We start from the raw sequence: 21,349 nt of genomic DNA, 5'->3' as shown, positions 1-21,349 counted from the left end.
ATTAAGATTTACTGGTAAATGTCAACATTTACGAAGCAAAATGGTAAGAGTCTTGCTTTCACACATTGCAGAGCTTCAGGAGTCTTATGTAACTCAAAGTGCCACAAGTCTACCATGCTGCAATAATTTCAGTCATTTAACAATTGCAGAAAAACCTTAATATATTGAATTTTCACAAATTATGGAACGTGTGTATTGCTATGCTGGCCCACTTACAAGATGTACAGTATGAACTTTTTTTCTAATAGGATCAGATCAAATATATGTTACATATGTTATGGTATAAGGGCTAACTAACGATACCTCACTTTGTGTAGCCCAGTTACAGACTCTCCTGTCATGGGACCTCTTTATTCATTCATGCCGAGTTACACATCCAATTCGAACGAATGTCACTGATTGCAATTGTTAGAGATTGCTTTGTTCCATGTGTATTGGAGGGATGTATTAACTAACAGGATTTAGTTTTTTCTCTGCAAGGTTTTTTAAATAGGCGCCTCAGTCCTCAACTACACCACCAGAAATTAAGCACAGTTTACAGGTCAAGAAATGTATATTTTATTTTAAACTGCATAGTAAACATTTTAAAACAAAACCAGAAAATGTAAATCACACAACAGGGCTAAAAATTTGTCAAACATAAAAGGGTTATAAGACACACATTAAAACAGTGCATTAAATACTTTGCATATCTAATTCTGCAAGGCTTTGTAGTGTTCGTACAGCACATCTACTCAAAGGCGGTGTGTCAAATTAAATTCTACAAGTTATTACAATTTTAAATTAGAAATGTGTGTAGGAACAACAACATGTGTACATGTGCTAACTTACATATACAGTAAAATTAGAAGTGTACATTAAAGTGTCTTCAAGCGCTTTGGGCTCCAATAGTTTCTGAAAAGAGAAGTGTACACAATCAATCTGACTATACATTCAGATTAAATAGCACATTCACATTAAATATAACTTAAAACAGTGCTGTCTGTAAAATTTGTCAGATATTGACAATGCTGGATAAAATCTTGTTGATGTTAAACAGCTCCAGCACAAAACTTAAGTTGGAGAAAAACTGGCAACAGTATGGTCTGGAAATTTCAACAGGGTCAACACTTTAGAATTAAGACATAATGGACCTAAATATAACCCAGTTGCCTACCTTTTCCTGTGTTCATGCTCATTTGCAATGCATTATACCCCCCCACCCCTGAAAAATTAGTCAAGCAGGCTTGAGACAAATTTTAAATATAGCATGCATAATCAACTCAATTATTTCTCAAAATCACTCAGATTCTGGGGTTGTGCCAAATAAACAAATGAAGCATGAACTGAACTACTATTCCCTTTCAAATAGCATTTCTTCATTATGGTTGAAAGCATATTTAAATCTTACTATTGATAGAAAGCTGACTGAAGATAGTATGAAAAGTAACAGATTGACATCATCATGTTAAAATTGTATATGTGACCATCCAATGTTTAAAATAGATGACAACTGATAAATTACATTTTTAAAATGCAGCATTACCAGGCGCTTTCATTATCTGGGCATTTCCAGCAAGGCCTTGGGGTCCATCACCACTACCATTATTTTCTGGAGTTAAATTACTCTTCTCTTGTTCTGCAATTCTTTTCAAAAGTTCTTCCTAGTATTAAAAAAAATATGTAGAAATTAGAATTCACAAACTTAAAAAATGTCATAAAATTAAACATTTTCCAAACGGTAATACAGGTGACAAGCAAACTAAAAATACAAAAAGTTGTCTGCATTGCATCATTCTCTCACCAAGAAAAAAATTTAAAAAAATACAATATTCTTAAATCATTCCTAAGAACCAACTAACAGCCCATAAAACACTACCTGACACTTAAAAAAAATAATTAGTATTAGTATTGATACTAAATAATTAGTATTAGTATTGATACATTTATAGGAGACATTTTAGATGTGATTGTCTGTTGAAAGCACATTTGAATCTACATACCTCACACAATACCGAAAGCTGCAATGGTAAATCTTCTAGTTTAACAAAGTCTTCCTCGTCAGACTTTTGGCTTAGATTTCCGGATCCAGCCTCCTAAGAAAAAAGGCATCTCAGCAATGTAGTCCTATCATATAACTTTAATCCCAAACTATTAGAAGCTTCATTACACCGTGTAACAAATGTATTTATTTTTTGTTCCTGGGTAGTAAGTGTTATTTCCTAATTGCTTATGCCTCAAAAGTATAGAAAATGGCTATTATTCCCCACAAACTTTGCTTTTGTGACCAGGACAGTGATATTTCAGAAAAAAACAACATATGAATCCAAATTAACATGTATTTATACTAAAGTAATACAAAAATGACTACAAAAGATTTAGAAGGGAGTAGTTTTTCGAGATTTACGATTATACTGTAAATTTACTGAATCTGAAAAACTACTCACTTGTGAACGAAGAGACACACATTTGCCCGTTTTCCCATTGGAAATAGTGATATTTTGAAATATCACTGTCCTGGTCACAAAAGCAAAGTTTGTGGGGAATAATAGCCATTTTCTATACTTCTGAGGCATAAGCAATTAGGAAATAACACTTACTACCCAGGAACAAAAATTGTGTTACATAGTGTCATTACAAACATGCAAATTCTGCTTGCAAGTGCTGGGCAGTGCTCACCAGCACCAAGTTCATACTGTATTTAGCAAGCCATTCACAGGTTTTGCAAGTCTGTGTCAAAATGGAAAGAAATCAATATTGTAATAGAAAGACTGGATACAGCAATGTCTCCTATTTAAACTTACATACTCAATCATGACAGGAGAGTCTGTATCAGGGCTGCAAGCCAAAGAGCTTTCTGGAGTTACAGTGGCAGATCCAGTGTCCATTTGCATGGGAGCAGTATCTACAACTGTTCCTTCCTTAAGTGGCAAGGAAGGAACCATCTCTTCTGTAGTGACTTTGTTTATAGCAGCAGCAGAGGGAGCATCATCACCACTCTCATTCACTTCTTTAGAGTTCCCATCAATGGGTTCAGTAACAGCTGTTACATTGTTTTTTGCTTGAAGGGGAGGTGAGAAAAAAAAGTTATTTCTATGCAGTTCTTATCATTAGCAATTTTAAAAACATAAGTTTTAATAGCTGGGTCAGACAACTGGTTAAAATAGAAGTTAAGGATTTCAACCTAATAGTGAAACATCTTTACAGTCTTACTGTACAGAAAGTTAACTGTGACCATTATTTATATAATTCCTTTTTTAATTGTTGTTGAACTTAAAACCTGTTCATGGCCCTGCAGCAACACAAATCTACTAATTTTTCTTATTTAAAACAAAACAAAAAAAAACAAAAACAAAAAAACAAAACAACCCCCATAGATAACGGTCTGAATATAGTTTAATAGAGAATAAAAACAAACTAAAACTACCAAACTAAAAATACCTAGCCTATATTTAATTAATCATTTGTTTTGTAGGTCTCCAAACTGCCCAGCATCTTCAACATTAGCTGTTATAAACAGTGCAAAGTGGAATAGGAGAGGACCTGGAAGAGGTAATTTGGACCCATGTATATATAAACTTAATACAACACTCTCCCATCCCATAGACTTAAGGTTTACATAGTTTGTAGTTCTATTAAGTGTTTATTATATTTACAATTCTTTTAAATATACGTATTTACTCCACCTTTTTCCTTTCATTTCAGTGCATGGTGGTCCCAATAAAAAAAAAAAATTAAAAACAACTAAACAAATCATATGAATAGCTATGTGAATAAAGTTTGCTTTTGTACATATATTTTGAATGGTGCTGGCTGTGATCACTCTATTGACCATTTTGTTTACCTGCCCTTTATTATGGGTCTGTGGCTAATTGCAACTTTCAGTTAGGTCTCACAAGCACATTAAAAATCGTTTTTCACTCTAAAGCACAACTTGAACATACCTTCTGAGCTATCAATAGAATCCTGCTCAGACCGATCTGTCGGCGTCACATTTTGGGATTTTACATTTGTACCCTAAAAAGACAAAAACACCAACATTTCATAACACAGGTTTTGCAATCTAGCCCACTCTCCATGAAATTAACACACTGTACAGGAGTAAACAAAAAACAGGTTATATGTATTATTTACTCATTATTCCCCACACTCCCTACAGGAAATTATTATTTATACCCTACAGTCCCAATATTATAAATAAATAAATAAATAAATAAATAAATAAAATAAATCATTTTAGTACTTTACAGATTTGTGTTAATTAAAAGAAAGCTGCAAGCTACCTGTTCCTGCTCCTTTTCATCAGCAGTTTCATTACTAGCTTGCAGGGAGGTCTGAACCTCAACAGGTCCAGCTTCAAACTCCTCCAGTTCCTCATCTTCGTTCTCATCCTCCCCACTGCCATAGTTAGTCAACGCCTGAGTCTCTGCTTTAGAAAGACCTTAGGTTTAAAAAAAAAAAGTTCATCAGCAGGTCACAGAACAATTGGTGGTTGTGAACAAAACAGTATTGTGCCATCTAACATCCTACATAGGTATCTCACATTACCTACATGCACAGTTAATTTATGTGAAATTGATTGTTTAATATCCTTGAAATGTTTACTTAAAATTGGGCAAAAGATATTAACTTATTCTAAGTAGCTTCATGATAAGTGATTTTTTTTTTTTAAATCGCTTAAATAAAGTTTTATACCGATAACTATACTGATGGTTTAATAGTGTAGATAGAAAAATACACTTTGGGGGGGGCGGGGGGGGGACACGACCTTAATCAGAAAAAGACCTGTTTTTTCGCTATAGTATAAACTTGTCATACATTTTTCATCTAAAGACTATTCCATACATGACAAGTAGCCAAATGATTTAAAAAGTAGGATATGCTTGAAAATTACAGCCACTTTGAAGCGCTATTTAGGAAACATCTCTGCTATTACAAATCCTATACTTACTTATAGAAACCAGCAGACCTTCACTGTCTTCATCTTCATCCTCTTCATCCTCCTCCTCCCTGTCAGACGTATTACAACTCATGTTCTCCTTAACTTCAGTGGTTTCATTGATCTCAGACTCAATTACAGGATACTGCTCAGTTTCATCTTTGTCCTGGAATAATTGTAAATAAAAATAATGTGCCAGTGGCATCTCAGTAGGTCTATGTCAAAGGGTTGAAAAATATAACATGTAGAAATTCAACCTAGATGCTTTTACCTTCATTGACATAAAACTCATCAGCAATAAGACTGAGCAGCAACAGGTTATTTACCATGGTAGAAATACTGTCACATTGTGAAGGGATCAGATCTGGCAGCTGGGCCCACTAAACTTACTATATAGCACTTAAATATGTTACATCAAATTTAAAAAGGAGGAAAATTAAAATCAGTGCCAGGACGCATTTAACCCTTTGCAGTCCTAGGTCGGACCAGGTCCAACATTACAATTTTCCCTTTCCTGTCCGACATCAAAAAGACGTAAAGCACAGGTCTCTAGTCATTTTCTCCGGAAATAGTGGGAAACCTTCAAATGACCATGTGAGGCCGACAGGAACCAAATGAAGCCGGGAAAAAAAAAAAAAAAAGGCGTATCTGATGCACCAGAGAGATAACACTGATATAAAACAAAGGAGGTAGCTGCTTCAGCATCCAGCGCTCAGAGAATACCACAGACATTTGCAGAGGTTTCTGAAATGTTATAGTAATAAAATAATGACTTGGATTGCATTATTGAGGAGTTTGGTGATAAAATGAGTGATCAGGAGAGGATTTATCAGTATGCACATCTATAAAGAGGTATGTGAAATACAGCGAACAAGGGGTGGGGCTTGGCTGGTGATAAAGTACTGAGTGTCCTTTTACGATTCAATGTCTTTTAAACCTTACTCTGGGGGGGAAAAAAATTGAAACAGCGCGTGTGAAAATAAACTGGACCTGATGTGCCTGATAAGCACTGAATAAATGTACTGCCAAGGGTTAATAGTAAACTTACTTTATCTTCATCCTCAAAATCTCCTGTAAAAGACTGTTCACCTTCCAGCAGTTTATTTTCCTAAAAAACATTTAAAAGTAAGTTAATAAGGTCATGATGATTCAAGAGAGGGAAAAAAAATAATTGCAGCAATAATGAAAAATGTAGATCTTCAAAGAATAAACAAACCTCTGGATTAAGAGTTGGTTTAATAGTTGTAGGTTCCATTTTATTTTTACATTTCTGTTTTATAGCGCTGCTGTTATCAAGATCTTGCATTAACTTGAAGAAAGCCAATTCATTAAAAAGGATCTCAGAAATTTCCACAAGAAGATCTTCTCCACATTCCTTCAGAGTTCTACCAGCAAACTTAGTTAAAGAATCCTAAAAGTGCAAATGAATACATAGTTAACCTTGGGAATACTATATGCTCGCTTTTCAAAAAAAAATTCACTTTTCAAATGCTACAAGTTCAAACAGCCCTCAGTGGCAGATGTCCTTTGTATTGTAAGTACATTTTCCAGTGGTGAAGTTGCACCAGGCTGTTAAAATGTCTTAACAATTGATGTAGTTTAAGGTTTTTGAATGGACTAAGGAGCCACCCTAAAATAAACTATTTTTGTTTTTACTGACTAGATGCAAGTCCCTCATGGGAGGTCTTCTGCCACAAGAAACATGATACACTGTACATGTTAGCGTTATAGGGAGTATAGGAGTGAATTCTGGAAGCACAAAAGTAAACAAACCAAGGACTGTTTACCTGCCAAGATTACTGATACAACCCATTCACAGAAGCTTGCTTAATTGGTTATATAAAAAAGTTACAAAATCCAACTACTTTATTTATAAATAAATTGAGTCCACCTACATTTTATTTATGAGAGAAATGGCAGATGGATTGAATACCGTATGGCAGGTGATGTAATGAATTGGGTTTGTAAGGAGTCATACCGCACGGAAAACCAATGCTCAGCAGCCTATAATAAACTTAAAAGTGAATAATATGATACGGTTTTTATCCAGGTCAGTTTAAAATCTACATAAACTACCTAAACAAGTGACTTTTAAATGTACTACCACTTGTTTTTTATGCTTTACAATTAGAATGTCGACCAAATTAAGGCAATTGGTCCCATGATCTTCTGTAACTATCTCTTAACAATTAACTAAATAATTTTTAAATACTAAATGCTATTTTTCCATTTATCAAAAAGCTAAAACGCCACATTTAACAAAACTAACAAATATTTTGTGTTGCCCATTTTGCTTTACAGTATCCAGTTGTATCAGTCATTTTTATCTGGCGTCTAAGCCAAATGCACACTACCATTTTGTATTGAAGTTACAGTAACACAAATCAAATTTAAAACAATGAAAGAACAATGAAAAAGTATTATTTAAAAGTACTGTGCATGTTATTGAAAGGCAGTTGTAAGTGAACTTTTAAAAAGAATACAGTACAACTTGAAACCTGCATGTCCCATTCTGATGACGGATATTTTTAAACCACAAAAGCAAGGCATCTTGAACATCAGGTTATTTAGCAAATCTAAAACGCTCATGACTTGCACCCACAGTTCTGCTGTTCATAGGTTTGTATTGTATCCTGTTTTTTTTTTTTTTTCACAATGGTAGAAAAAGTACCGAAATCTGCAGCAACATCTTTCTTTTTCTTGTACAATGGTAAATTATGCCCCAGTTTCAACAACTCCACTTCCGTCTGCAGGGATAATGCAAGTTTTTTGCACTCATTTCAATACTTCACGGAAAAGGCACAGATGTGTGAGCACTTAAGAAACTGGAAATGCATCATAGAATCAGTAGTCCCAAAACCGCACTAAAATAGGAATACAGACACTAATCTGGATGTTAATAGTTAATAAGTTAATACATTTCTCAATACCATTTACACACATCTGTTCGAACTAAGGCAATTTGTTTTATTCAAAATATTCTTCGACTCGTAGGGCTCCAAAATAATTAAACAAAACAGGAAATTCGTGTTGAGTGAATTCATACTATTAGAAGTCATTTACAATATGCGACTTAAATTTGGCCGCAACCATGTAGAAAATTTGTAGTATCAGAAAATTAGTTTAATCCAAATTTGTCTTAATGAGAAATGAATTTAATGATATGCCTAGAAGTAAGTAGGTCAAACTAACCTGTAGTATACCCCCTAGTTGTTTATGGAAAAACCTCACAAACTCCTTGCTCTCATCATTTTGTTGCGTGAGTGTCAGGACCATACGTCTAATTGAAGTTAGCAGTTGTGAAGAGCAAACATCCTCCATGTGCTCCTACCAAAAATTAAAAGTCAACATTAGCTACTACTAGATTTTATATTCTATTGTACAGCTACATTTCATTATTAAACATTTTTATTTACTCACCTTAAGAAAGGGTATGACTTCAGTCATGATGGCTTTAATCTGTCTATCCAGTTGCTGGGTATCAATGCGTGGACAAAGAATATCTGAAGAAACATGCCCAGTAATAGAAGTTCTCTTGCAAGCACCTGAACATGAAGCAAAAATAATTTATAATAAACTAATACAAATATTGTACAACACCACATTCAGAAATGTATACAAAACACAGCAAAACAGGTTAATTACACCCAAAGAAAAATATTACTCAGGAAAGAAGTACCTTCTAAGCTTTCAGCAGCACCTTGTTCAGCTGCGGATAAGTCAGTAGTATTCTTGTTATATTCAGCTTGGAGCTTCATGCGCTCATATTCCCTTATCCTAGCCAGTGCTTTGTCTAAGTGAATCACAGTGTTACCTGCGCCATGAAATATGCAAAAAGAGTCAAAAATAAAAACTAGTTTTACCAATGTAATCATTCCAGTTATGCTAGTACTACAGCACTCTAAAAGACACAGTTTCTATATATAGCACCAGTCCCTTTTGCACAAAAAAGTAATATAAAAGTTGACAACTTCATGAAATAACTTACCTAAATCATCATTTGCAAAAGGTTCAAGATTTGAAGAGGTTGACAATACACTTGCATTATCCAAAAATTCACCATCACCTTCATTCTCTTTCCTGTTTAAGTGAGATTTGCTCTCAGTGCTCTTTTCCGATACCTCCTAGATAAATAAAAATAGGGAATCACAGTACGCTAACTTAACCACTTCAGATCCAGGACGTATGCAGGCATGTCAAAAGACAAAAGAACTTGTAGGACCATGACCAGCGTACGTCAAGGTCTGCCATCTATTCTATGGGTTTCTTTCAACCTTTTCTGCCAGTGTACTGTACAGGTTGTGTTGGGGTTTTGCCTGGTGACATTTTTATCCAATCACATTTCACACAAAAACATATCTTGCATCTGTGAGTGCACTGAGTAGAATGGAAGATACAGAAGCAAACCAATGGGGAGCTAAATGAGTATATACAGCGTTTACATAAATTTTGGTTTATTTGCAGTATTACTGGTTTACTTTTATTTTAGATTGGTATAACTTGCTTGCTATTATTTCAAACAAAATAAATCAATATATAGGAGTCTGGTATGATAGTTTTGAAAAGGAGGATTTACTTTGTGAAAATTAAGACATCCTTTAATTTTGCACCAGATTATACAGCAATACAGCAATAGAGCAATTACATTCGTGTGCATACCAACAGCAAGTGAGGACTTCACATGTACACAAAATACAGTAAAAAGGAACAAACGCCATGATGTGTTTTAGCTGTTGTGATACGTTTTGAAAGGAGTAGAAAAAAATACATGTGCATAAAAACAATTTTTATTCTCCAGAAAGCTTGTATTTTGTATGCACCATACAGTTCACAAATAAAATGTTTATTTTATTGTTCATTGCATGTGATGCCATTTACAGCAACAAAAAAAAGTATTTTCAAAAATAAATATTTATTGTTCATAAAGTATATGTAGAATCTGATTTTTACATCTTGATTTGAAGGGGTTAATAGCAAGACTGTAAAACAGCGAAACATACTTAAAACATAGCTCCTTGTAAAATTTAAAACAGACTTACAGCATCACTTGTAGCTAGACTTTCACTTGGAGTAAGTTCTGAATTAGGAGCCCATGCAGCTGAACTGAGTGATATTGCAGTCTCCTCATTTGTGTCTTTGTTTTCTGACAGATGCCTGGTAACAATGTCCTAAAATTAAGAGGTTTAAATACTGTATCCAGTACCCCAAAAAGTGCTAGTGAAGCAAACAATTTAACCCTCACCCCAGATACACACACAAACAAAAGTGCTGTAAATGCTAAAGGGTTTTTTTTTTTTTTTTTTTTTTTTTTTTTTTTTAAAAGGGAACCATGGAACATAAGTCTTTTTAAAAAAAAAAAAAAAAAAAAAAAAAGATAGCCACACAATGAGAAAATATTTAATATACCTTCACATCTCTAGAAAAGGGAGAACAAAAAAAGCAACACTAATAGCATAATCTAAAGGAGTACGTTATACCAGATTAAACGGTTTGTAAATGATATTTAGAAACTCTATTGAACTTGTTCTAGGTCATCACAGAATAAATATGCGTTCTGAGTATGTAGCCAATCTAAGCGTTAGGTAATTCTCATTCAGAAAACCAAAATTTAACATGACCCCAACATGGCGGACATCTTGGATCACAATACAAAGTAAAAGTTGCTGTGAATCCCCCCCCCCCCCCCCCCCCCCAGAGGAGTTTTGAAAGGCATACTATAGGTTCCCAGTATTAAAGTAAAACATTATTGACACAACAAAAATATAATAAATCCATTAGGAAGTCAGCCATTTAGACTACATGAAAAGAAATACCATTACCTGTAAGGCATAAAGTGCTCTTTGTCGCAAATAGTCCGTCTTGAGCATCTGAAGTTCATGAAAAAGCTCAATAAGAAAATGTGGTCGAGACTCATTCTGTGAAATTAGAGTTGCCACTTCAGAATAGATTGTATCCCGTAAAGCTTCAAACATAGAAAAATCACTGCCAGTTTCTGAAAAAAAAAAAAAAAAAAAAAAATATTATAATTAAAAATAAATTAATAATAAAATCAGCAAAGTATTGCTACACTATTATAATGTTAAAAGTGACCAAGTTTACAGTTGCAACATTTTGTATAAATAAGGAAATTAGTACTATAAAACTAAACCAGTGGAACACTCACATTAATTGTGAAATTTATTTAAACAAAAGCATGGTAATAAAAACAGCACACATCCCAGCTACATTTGCAGATGCTGAATGGATTTTCTAAAACAAACTAAGAGCCAAACGGAATAAGTAAAAATGTGCAGTTAATTTAAATATAAAATCTGGACAACACTAAAATTGCTTAGAACAGTCTGTTGCTTTATGGAAGGTAAATCAGCAATTTGTTCATTTTAATCCTAATAGATAATTATTCTGACCCTACATAGATGACTCAAATAAGGGAAGCCCAAATTAGGGGGGAAAAAAAAGGTAATGTAAAAAAAGATTCACAAATAATACTGATAAACATGCAGAGACACACAAATATTACCTGGTGCTTCAGTGCATGCATTTCTGTTAGAGTGGAAGGGTGCTCTCCAAACATGTGCTGTAGGGAATTGGACAGATACAAGTGATAAACAAAACGAGGCGTGCAGAAACATGCAAAAAAGATTTTAAAAAAATGTATTAATAATAATGCTGGGACAAACATGTTATTTTAATATAATCTTCGTAAATGTCTCTTTGTACTTGGGGCACAAAGTGAATAAATTAAACTAATTTTACATTATATTACATTCAAAGAACAAAACCAATAATAATAATAATAATAATAATAATAATAATAAACAGCCTACATGTTACAGAATCTATGAAATGCACAGATTCCAATACATTGCTATATTAACTCTACTGTTCAGGGATCATGGCCACGAACGGGAAATCTTTTTTTTTTTACCTTCTTGTAAATAGCCCCTTCTGTTTACAAATTAGAGATCAAGGTATTTGATATGCAAACCACATTCACTTAAGGGCGCTAACTTTACTAGGTGCCTCAGCGTGTACATATATAAATTACACAGACACTTTCTTTGCAAAAAAATTAGTTAATTGTATTGCATCTGTTAGGATTGACATTAATGACAAAAAAGTAGGGAAGTCGCTGTCTTGTGTTATCTGCAGAGTTGTATGTTGTTTTTCTTAACTTATGGTGGCTGTCTGTGGTTGCTTGTGTTTTGCAGTCTTCGGGTTAAAAACCCTAACATCACATTTCCTTACTTTTATTGTTTTAATACCACCCGTAAATATACCTATATATGGAGGTATAACAGCACTTTACTAAAATAAAAAAAAAAAAAAAAAAAAAAGTGTTTTTTTTTCCCCCCCATGTACACAAAAGGTTTAAAAAAAAAATAGTTTACTTCAGGATGTTTCGGTTAAAAGCCCTTCAGCTTTCTACACAGCTGAAAGGCATGTAAATAGCCTTTGGTGGTTTGGCTACTTTTATCGTGCATGTTTTTTTATACTCTTTTCAATCACAACAATGCCCTGTATAGTAAAGCATGTCCTCCCATTTTCTTTTATCTGGTGCTCAGCATCCAATAAAATTACAAGTCTCAAAAACACTGACACTTGGCTTCAGCAAATCCGGCTCAAAGAAATGGTGAACCCTACTTCTTGCCTCAGTACTGGTCAATATGGGGAATCTTACACAATGTACACTCATGCAATTAAAATTGTTTTAAAGTGTATTTTAAAAAATTTAAAAAAACACACACTGACAACAGTTCTTTACTATTTATTGGACAGCTTTTTTTTTTTGCTTGTGCATGCTAATCTGGACTTTCTTTAAAATGCTAAGAACCAAGAGCGGCGTGTTAATCTTCATTTTTTTTGTTATTTTTTTTAATATAGAAATCCCACACAGACTATTTTTCCATTTTAGAAACTGCAGCGTATATTCTGGCAATGTGGTCAATTGGTGCAAGGCAAAACACTAATACATATTTCTCATTTCTATCAATTGCGTAATGTCAGGTGGACAGCTCTCTCTCTCTCTACACACATACACAGTAATCCATCACCAACCGCGAAATTCATGTATATACGGTTTTCCTTTTGTAAACCAATTTGCCAACCGTGGCATACAGATTTGTGTATATGCGGTTTTGCACAGAAACATATGACGCATCCGCATTTGCTTCCGGGCCATCTTGTGTATTCTTGCGCGCTCCCATCTCACCAGCATCATCTCTCACTTTGTCTCGTGTACTAGTCATAGTAGTATGCGCATGCGGTCTCATTGCTCGTGATAACTTAGCGTAATTGCCACCAGTCAACAACACCTTGGCCTTGAACTCTAAGGATTCTAGGTAAATAAAACATTACTTTTTATTGTTATAATTTTATTACTTTTTACATGTTACATTACTCAGTATGTTATAGTATTTACATTGTTTTTGTGTTACTGTGTTTTTCGTTTGTGTTTAGTGAACGAAAATGCATCTTAGATAAGCTCTGATAAGCGTAACCAGGGCCGTGGAGAACCTAACCCCCTATTTCCCATAAGCTCTAGTATTTACCAAGCGTGGTTTTGCCAACCACAGGGGTTTTCAAGAACGTAACCCCCGTGGTTGGCGAGGGATTACTGTATATACAGTACAGTGAAAAATGTATTTGCCACTTATTTTCTGCATTTTTGCATATTTGACACTTATCAGATCTTCAACCAAAATCTAATATTAGATAAGTGACCCTTAGTGAACAAATAACAAAATTGATACTTATTTCATTTATTTATTAAAGAAAGTTATGCAAGACCCAATGCTCCCTGTGTGAAAAAGTAATCGCCACCTTAGGCTCAGTAACTGGTTGCGCCACCTTTAGCAGCAATAACAGCAACGAAATGCTTCCTGTAGTTATTGATCATTCTCTCACAGCACCTTGGAGTAATATTGGCCCACTCCTTCATGCAGAACTGCTTAAACTCCGTGACATTTGTGGGTTTTCAAGCATAAACTGCTCGTTTCAGGTCCTGCCATAACATCTCAATGGGGTTTAGGTCTGGGCTTTGACTAGGCCATTCCAAAACTTTAAACTTCTTGTTCTTCAACCATTCTGATGTAGACTTGCTTGTGTGTTTTGGATCACCATCTTGCTGCATGACCCAGCTGCGCTTCAGCTTCAGCTCGTGGACGGACAGCTTGACATTCTCCGATACAGAGCAGAATTCATGGTTTCTTCAATGATGGCAAGTCATCCAGGTCCTGATGCAGCAAAGCATCCCCAAATCATGACACTACCACCACCATGCATGCAGGTTTGAGGTACTTACTGTGGAATGCAGTGTTTGGTTTTTGCCAGACATGACGGGGCCCACGTTGGCCAAAAAATTCCACTTTTGACTCATCTGTCCATAGAACATTGTTCCAGAACTCTTCAGGATCATCCAGGTGCTTTTTGGCAAACTTGAGACGAGCATTCATGTTCTTCTTAGTGAACAGTGGTTTCCGCCTTGCCACTCTGCCATGAATCCCATTTTTGCCCAGTGTCTTTCTGATGGTGGAGTCATGCATACTGACCTTAGCAGAGGCAAGAGAGGTCTGCAGATCCCTGAATGTTGTTCTAGGGTTCTTTGTGACATCCTGGATGATTTTATGCCTTGCTCTTGGAGAGATTTTGGCAGGACAGCCACTCCTAGGAAGATTCACTACTGTCCCAAACTTTATCCATTTGGACAAGATGGCTCCAACTGTGGTTTGGTGGTGCCCCAGAGCCTTAGAAATCGCTTTGTAACCCTTTCCAGACTGATAGGCATCAACAACTTTTTTTCCGTAGGTCTTCAGGAATTTCTTTTGATCGTGGCATGATGTACCTCTGGAACCCGTGTGCTGACAACTTCATTCTGATGGTAAGGGCCAAAGTTAGTCAGACATATTGGGCAGGGCTGGCCCAAATCAGGCCTGATTGTTAACCAAAGTATATAAACAGCTGACCCTAATTATCCCTTTGATTAGGTTGAGTTGAGTTAACTAGGGGGGGGGGGGGGGGGGGGGGCAACAACTTTTACACCTGAAGATTGCATGTTTGATTACCTTGCAAACAAACAAATGAAAGAAGCACCAAACTTTGGTGTCATTTGTTCTCTGACTCCCTCTATATACTACTACAACAAACAAAAAGATCTGACCAAATTCAATGTGAAAAATGCAGAAAATCAGACAGGGGGCAAATACTTTCACGACATACATACATACATACATACATACATACAGTACCAGTTAAAAGTTTGAGTACACCTGCTTGAAACCTGGTTTTTCATGATTATCTATGCTTTTAACTGTATAAACTTGTCTATAAACATTTAATATTTCATTATGATACGTGTACTTATATAAGCTGATAATCATAAGTGAATTGCATTAAAAAATGTCATTTTTAAATGAAAGTGTCAATCTTGTCCATTTCAATGAAATGGTCACCCAAAGCAAGGGGATTTCAGTCTGAAGCCCAAGTCAGTTAAGTCTGAAATGTGTATAACAAGGTGTTAGAACACTGGCTAAGTATAAAGATGTCTGTTAGATGCTCTCTGAGTTAACTAGCATGTTACCTAATTAACCTTTTGTCACCAATTGTTGTTAACAGGTGAGGGTTCATGATTACTAAAAATATAGGTAGCATAGGCATAAGTTTGTCATTCCTGAATGTAAGGGTGCAGAAAATGGCAAAATACACTCAGTTACGCAAAAGAAAAAAAGACAGTCTGTAATTACTTTAAGAAATGAAGGTCAATCTTTAAGACAAATCGCAAGAACTTTGCAAGTGTCTAACTGCTGTGGCCAAGACCATCAGAATCAGAGAACAAGCTCATTCGAGTCACAAGTCTGCAAAACCAGCAATTAACTGCCCCTGAAATACAAGCTCGGCTAAATGCTACTAGAAGTACAAATGTTTCAACATCAACTGTTCAGAGGAGACTGCACGAAGCTGACCTGTGCAGAATCGGACCAATGAATCAAAATTTGAAATATTTGGCTTCAACCGCTGAGTATTTGTAAGACTCAGAAAGGGTGAGCGCATGAGTTCTGCGTGTGTGGTTTCTACTGTCAAGCATGAAGGAGGCAGTGTCATGGTCTGGGGTTGCTTTGCTGGAGAGAGAGTTGGTAATCTGTACCAAGTCCATGGCAAGCTCAACCAGCATGGCTAATATAGCATACTTCAGAGGCATGCCATTCCATTAGGATTACGGCTAGTTGGGCAGTCCTTCATTCTTCAGTAAGATAATGATTTGACATGGTGCTCAAGGCTTTGTAGATCAGTGGAAAAAAATCCTAATTTAATCTATTTCAAATTCTGAATCTGAGAGTCAAATGTGAAAAAAGGGATGGGGGCCGAATACTTTTTCAAGGCACTGTGTGTGTGTGTGTGTGTATGTATATATATATATATATATATATATATATATATACACAGTTGCAACTTATGTGGAATGTAATAAACGAGAACCAAAATGTTGATTTTTGTTTCCCCCATCCCCATTCACTTTACAATGCCATTTCACGTTTGTTTTATCTGAAGTGCTAACATTAAATTTCAGTTTTCATTTGCTTGTTCAGCTACAAAAAGGCACAAATAAGCCTCATGTTATTACCTTACGAAAATGTGTCGATGGCCACTGTTTACTGTGAAGAAATGGCAAAGGCAACGAATAAAAAAATAAAATGCGTTCTCAACTATGTACTTTTTATTTCAGGAATAAACTAAACGTTTACATCAACTGCTATTTGGCATGCTTTGTTTTGTAGCTAATTCACTGGAGTAAAGTCCTACACAACTTATTCTTAATTCCTGGGATATCTTTCTATTTTAACATTTTACATATTGTAAGGTCTTGCTATCAAGTAAAAGGCACACACACAGGGCCATGGCCACGGCCCCTGTCCTTGCTGCTGTGCTGTCTCTGTGTTCAGAACATCATAAATGCTTTTATTACTTTTAGAAAAAATAACGAAGTCAAATGAAAATTTAAATTATGAGCGAGTATCCGAACATGAAAATCCTGTGTTCGTCCCAGCACTAAAATAAAAAGGGAGATGAAGAGAAACAAAAACAAAAAAAAAAAAAAAAAACTGGAAAATGCAAAAAAACACACAGATCCAACTGCTTATGCTGTACTTATTTTAGAAGTGCTTGATCGTAAACAAGCATCTAAAAAAATACTATTCTAATTAAATAGTTGTTATTTTAACCCTAACAGGAACAGCTAGTTTGACAACCATATTCCAAGAACGTAACTCCAACATTAACTGTTATGAACACTACCTGATGAAAGATCATTGGATTTACTGTTTCTTAATTTTTTCTCCAGTTTGTCATGAGTTAGTTTATCCAAGGCCTCTCCAGATTGTTCTGTATGTTTGATGTGGCTATCCCCCTCTTTACAGTCACTGGCACTTGAGACACTATCACAGTGCTGTCCTGGAAAAAACAAAAAAACAAAACAAAAACAAAACACATTTAACTAGAAACCGGAGTTGAACTAAAAGAAATATGGAACTTTTAGAATACACCTATGTAAGCAATTCCTCAAATGGCTTGAGATGAGGTGCTTTTGATACTGAAGTGTGAGAAACTGAAATCATTAACGCTAAAAGGGTTCACTTTTCTTGTACAATACCAATGATCAAACTGGTAAATCTGTAAATCTAAAAGCGCTGGATATTATCTGAAAACCAACCAAGTCACCTAACCGCAATATAGCAGCCATCTTATATGTCACAGTGAAGGGTAAAAAGTCAAATTGACAATAAAACTGCTTGATTATATATATATATATAAGTAAAGGTCTAACAGATTTCACATCTTTTCCCAATACATACCAATGTTGTTAGCATAAAGGTCTAACAGATTTCACATCTTTTCCCAATACATACCAATGTTGTTAGCTCTCGAGTTTTTGCCTTGGCCTTTATTTCTTCTTCTGCTCTTTGACTTGGGAGTTTTGTCTTTAGAAGCCAGACGTGCTTGTGCTGAAGCTTTTCTTGATTTGAAGGTTTTAGTCACAGTTGTCGGATCCATGGGATCTGGCATACTGCTAAAACTTTCCAGGGACTCCTGGTCAAACTGTCTGCCACTGCCTGCAGTTTCCTGCTTGATCTTGGTCTTCAGGCCCAGCATAACCCTTCCTATGTGGCTGGAGGGATGCTCTTCAGTTTTGCCACCATCCATCCAACAGGCTCCTTGCTGCTCAGCTCCATCTTTGGTTTCTTTTTGCTGCCTTATTTGGTTAAAAATATTACATATTAAGACAAAAAAAAACCCAAAACAAGTAAATGTTTCAATGCTTCTAATTCTAGTTGTATTCAAAAGAGACACGTTGATCTATTTCCAGTGGCTTGGTTATAGAAAGCTTTCTGAAAAATGCAATTTTAAAAGTCAAGGGTCGCGTTTAGATATCCAATCAAAACTGTACGTTGTCAATGATGACAATGCTAGTAATTACAACAAATGATACACCTGCAAAAATATAAATTTCTTATATGCACAAAGTAACGATTTTAGGAATGACACCACTCCCTTCAATGTGCATCTACAAAAACATTTTACTCCATCACAATGACATTAGTATGCCAATTATTGCTTATTTAGATCATTTTTTATTTGCATTGTGCAATGTATTAACATTTGAACCGCCAGCCAAAGTCATCTTTTGAGGGGCGGCACCTTGGTGAGGGGCGGAAGTACGAGTATGTAAATTCCAGCCACTGGAGTCAAGTGAAGGATAAGGACACTTGTCAGTTGGGGATTGGTGTTCCACTGACTACAGAGGTGGGACATTACATACTAAAGGGAACGTACTACTGTGTTCGGGGTTGGTCAAAGTAAAATAGGAGGAGTAACAGGTGGAGGGAGAGACTAGTTTGGTGCAGCGAGATTTAAAAAAAAAAAAAACACTAACATTTCTTTTGTCTTTTTTTGTTTATTTATGGTTTACCACGAAGACGATTAAAGACGAGTTATCACGATCGGTTTTGGATTTCACCCCTGCACTCCTTCCCTCACATCATTTTGTTTTCTTTTGTTATTTAATTATTTTGTTGTGTATAGATAATAAAAATAAATTATTTTATTTCTGTACACATAAATTACTGTCTGGATATTCCATTTAATACACTCTCGCCTCACAGCTATACACAGCTGAATGCGTTACAAAAATAAAAACAAAAAAATTTAAAACAGCAATGCCTCTATATACTTTCAAAAGTATAGGCTACAGGCGAGATGCATAGAAAAAAAAGTGATCAATTGTGAACAGGCTGGCTTTAGTGGCGACGTCAGACCAGAAATGAACACACAGCACTGCGAGTGAAATGGTGAATGAAAAACGCTGCTGCGTGGTTAATTAAACACAGAAAAATAAAAGGTTTGAACAAACATGAAAACACTTTAAAATAAAACGGCACAGTAGCCAAAACGAACAGGCAATAAATACATAAAACGGTTCCCCAGCACGTAGTAGCAATTGTTATTTTAAATCTCAATATTTACCTCCTCTCTCTCACCCGTTCTCCACTCACCGAACACACAACCGAGTAAGTGAAAAGGTGACTCTTATGCAGCTGTACCGAGACTCAACTGCTAATCAATCATTCAACTGGAATCTCGGTACAACTGTATGTGAATTGAATGAATGCTCCTCATGCTTCTACGCTAAATATCTAGTATGCACGTGGCATGACTGTGTAATCCTAGTGCCTAAATACAAAACATACATTTTGAACACACTCATTATCCACATTATATCCCGTGTACCAACTATAATACATCAACATGAGCGGGGCACATTGCCACATCAATACAGTACCTTCAGCACGCACATGCTTCAAGACTCTGGCTAGCTGTAATAGGCTGTACAGTATAGTTTATCCTAGCTATTATTGCCTGTGCATTTCTTGGAAAGAATAAAAGCATGTAGCCATCAATTTGATGGCGTCTGGCGGTTGTAGGTAGGAGGGGATTATAACTTGTGTCATCTTACCACTTGTTTTCAGTCATATTCAGAGAAGAGCTTTCAAATGGTTTTGGAAAAGCCATGTACTCTGTTTTTGCAGAGGTATTGAGATCTACTTGTTGTTGCTGCTGCTCACTAGTTTTGGTAGCTGCATTTTGATAAAAGTCTCCAAAGCCAGGTGGAAACACAGGGTTTAAGTTAAAACCTGCAATGAAAATGTAAAAGAAAAACAAATACTGAATCTATGCATTAGAATCAACCACACTATTACAACTAAATCTCTCTCTCTCTCGCTACGTGTTACAGGAAGCAGTAATACAACTGCAGGGATTATTTTCCTTAAGTACATTTATAACAAAGTATAATTTTTGTTTTCACAGGGATTCTATAAGGGTATACATCTTTAATATATACTGTTATCTATGCAATTAACTACATTTAGTAACTCAAACTGATCGGGTCTGGCACAATACATACCGGTAGACATAGGAGAAAACTGTGAAAACCCAGGCATGTTCATTGAATTTAAAGGAGGAAGAAAATTGAAAGGAAATGCAACATTCGATGGAGAGCACAGACAAGGATCCTGTTCAACACTTTGCTGCGTCTGTTGCAACTGCTGCTGCCGTAGAAGATCATTTAGCATTTGCTTCAACCTGGTTGAAATAAAAGTTGTACTTAATATTTTCCTTTTTCATGGAGATACAACAAAGATCTATTCAATAAACTTTTTTAGGAAAAAAAAAAAAAAAAAAAAAACTTGCCATGGGTAACCTTAACCATAGTAACACTTAAGAAACCACTTCAAATGCAACTTTTGCTGCTCCACTTCATTACGTAGCCTACCAGCATCCAAGCAGGTAAAAGTAGGAGGCTCCCACCATCCTCTCTCTTTCCTCTACCCCAAGGGAAGACTACTCACACAGAATCAACAAACAAGATGGAAATAAAGCTCATGTACCATCCACGCCTTTACAATACAACTTACTTTTTACTGGTATGCAGACTGGCAAGTCAATGCATGGAGGGCTGTTAATGTCAAGGTGGGACAATCGGGTAAGACAGGTGTATCGATAAAGCTTTTATTTTCTAAACTGCATCCTTTACTTTGTTTATAGACAAAGCCCGCCTACTTTCCCCCTTTATATTGTAGTCAGGTTTTCATTATTCCAGCATTTTTACCATGACATATTTTTCATAATGTATTGTACCTCTGAACATTGCTCTGTTGCCAAGCCAACTGTGTATAACACTGGTTTAACTGGTGCATGATTAGGTGCACCTGTGGGGATCCAACGTTGTTCGGCAAAATGCTATAGGGGCTGGTAAGCAGAGTCTGAAGCATGTATGAAAGAGTCTGTTGAAAAAATACAAATGTAAGACTTAACAATTCAAGGCTATTTTCTTAAATATACCTGAATTAAATCTTGCTATTTCAACCCACTTTTGTT

At 35.6% G+C, this 21,349-nt stretch overlaps 1 protein-coding gene across 7 annotated transcripts in view; it reads right to left on the bottom strand.

Moving 5' to 3' along the window:
* Positions 1-520: 520 nt before the first annotated feature.
* LOC121320352 (pericentriolar material 1 protein-like) overlaps positions 521-21,349 on the bottom strand; it is a 51,705-nt gene continuing 30,876 nt past the window's right edge. For 3 of the 7 annotated variants that reach the window (XM_041258587.1, XM_041258604.1, XM_041258595.1), the window contains exons 20-40: positions 21,110-21,255; positions 20,376-20,554; positions 19,926-20,103; positions 17,821-18,164; positions 17,210-17,365; positions 11,439-11,495; positions 10,738-10,910; positions 9,958-10,086; positions 8,907-9,042; positions 8,598-8,732; positions 8,339-8,463; positions 8,111-8,245; positions 6,135-6,329; positions 5,967-6,026; positions 4,931-5,084; positions 4,263-4,420; positions 3,924-3,996; positions 2,784-3,040; positions 1,983-2,075; positions 1,526-1,643; positions 521-894 (exon numbers count right to left, since the gene is read on the bottom strand). In XM_041258587.1, the coding sequence (XP_041114521.1) occupies positions 869-894; positions 1,526-1,643; positions 1,983-2,075; positions 2,784-3,040; positions 3,924-3,996; positions 4,263-4,420; positions 4,931-5,084; positions 5,967-6,026; positions 6,135-6,329; positions 8,111-8,245; positions 8,339-8,463; positions 8,598-8,732; positions 8,907-9,042; positions 9,958-10,086; positions 10,738-10,910; positions 11,439-11,495; positions 17,210-17,365; positions 17,821-18,164; positions 19,926-20,103; positions 20,376-20,554; positions 21,110-21,255 (3,027 nt within the window). In that variant the 3' untranslated portion in view covers positions 521-868. Of the gene's footprint in view, positions 895-1,504; positions 1,644-1,982; positions 2,076-2,783; positions 3,041-3,923; positions 3,997-4,262; positions 4,421-4,930; positions 5,085-5,966; positions 6,027-6,134; positions 6,330-8,110; positions 8,246-8,338; positions 8,464-8,597; positions 8,733-8,906; positions 9,043-9,957; positions 10,087-10,737; positions 10,911-11,438; positions 11,496-17,209; positions 17,366-17,820; positions 18,165-19,925; positions 20,104-20,375; positions 20,555-21,109; positions 21,256-21,349 lie in introns of those variants that run through there. The other 4 variants (XM_041258614.1, XM_041258623.1, XM_041258633.1 and 1 more) reach the window with 4 other exon arrangements.

The sequence above is a fragment of the Polyodon spathula genome, chromosome 1, assembly GCF_017654505.1.
Source record: "Polyodon spathula isolate WHYD16114869_AA chromosome 1, ASM1765450v1, whole genome shotgun sequence".
In the NCBI taxonomy this organism is placed as follows: Eukaryota; Metazoa; Chordata; class Actinopteri; order Acipenseriformes; family Polyodontidae; genus Polyodon; species Polyodon spathula.
The sequence above is the reverse complement of the archived record's forward strand: the minus strand, read 5'-3'. Positions and strand labels throughout refer to the sequence as shown.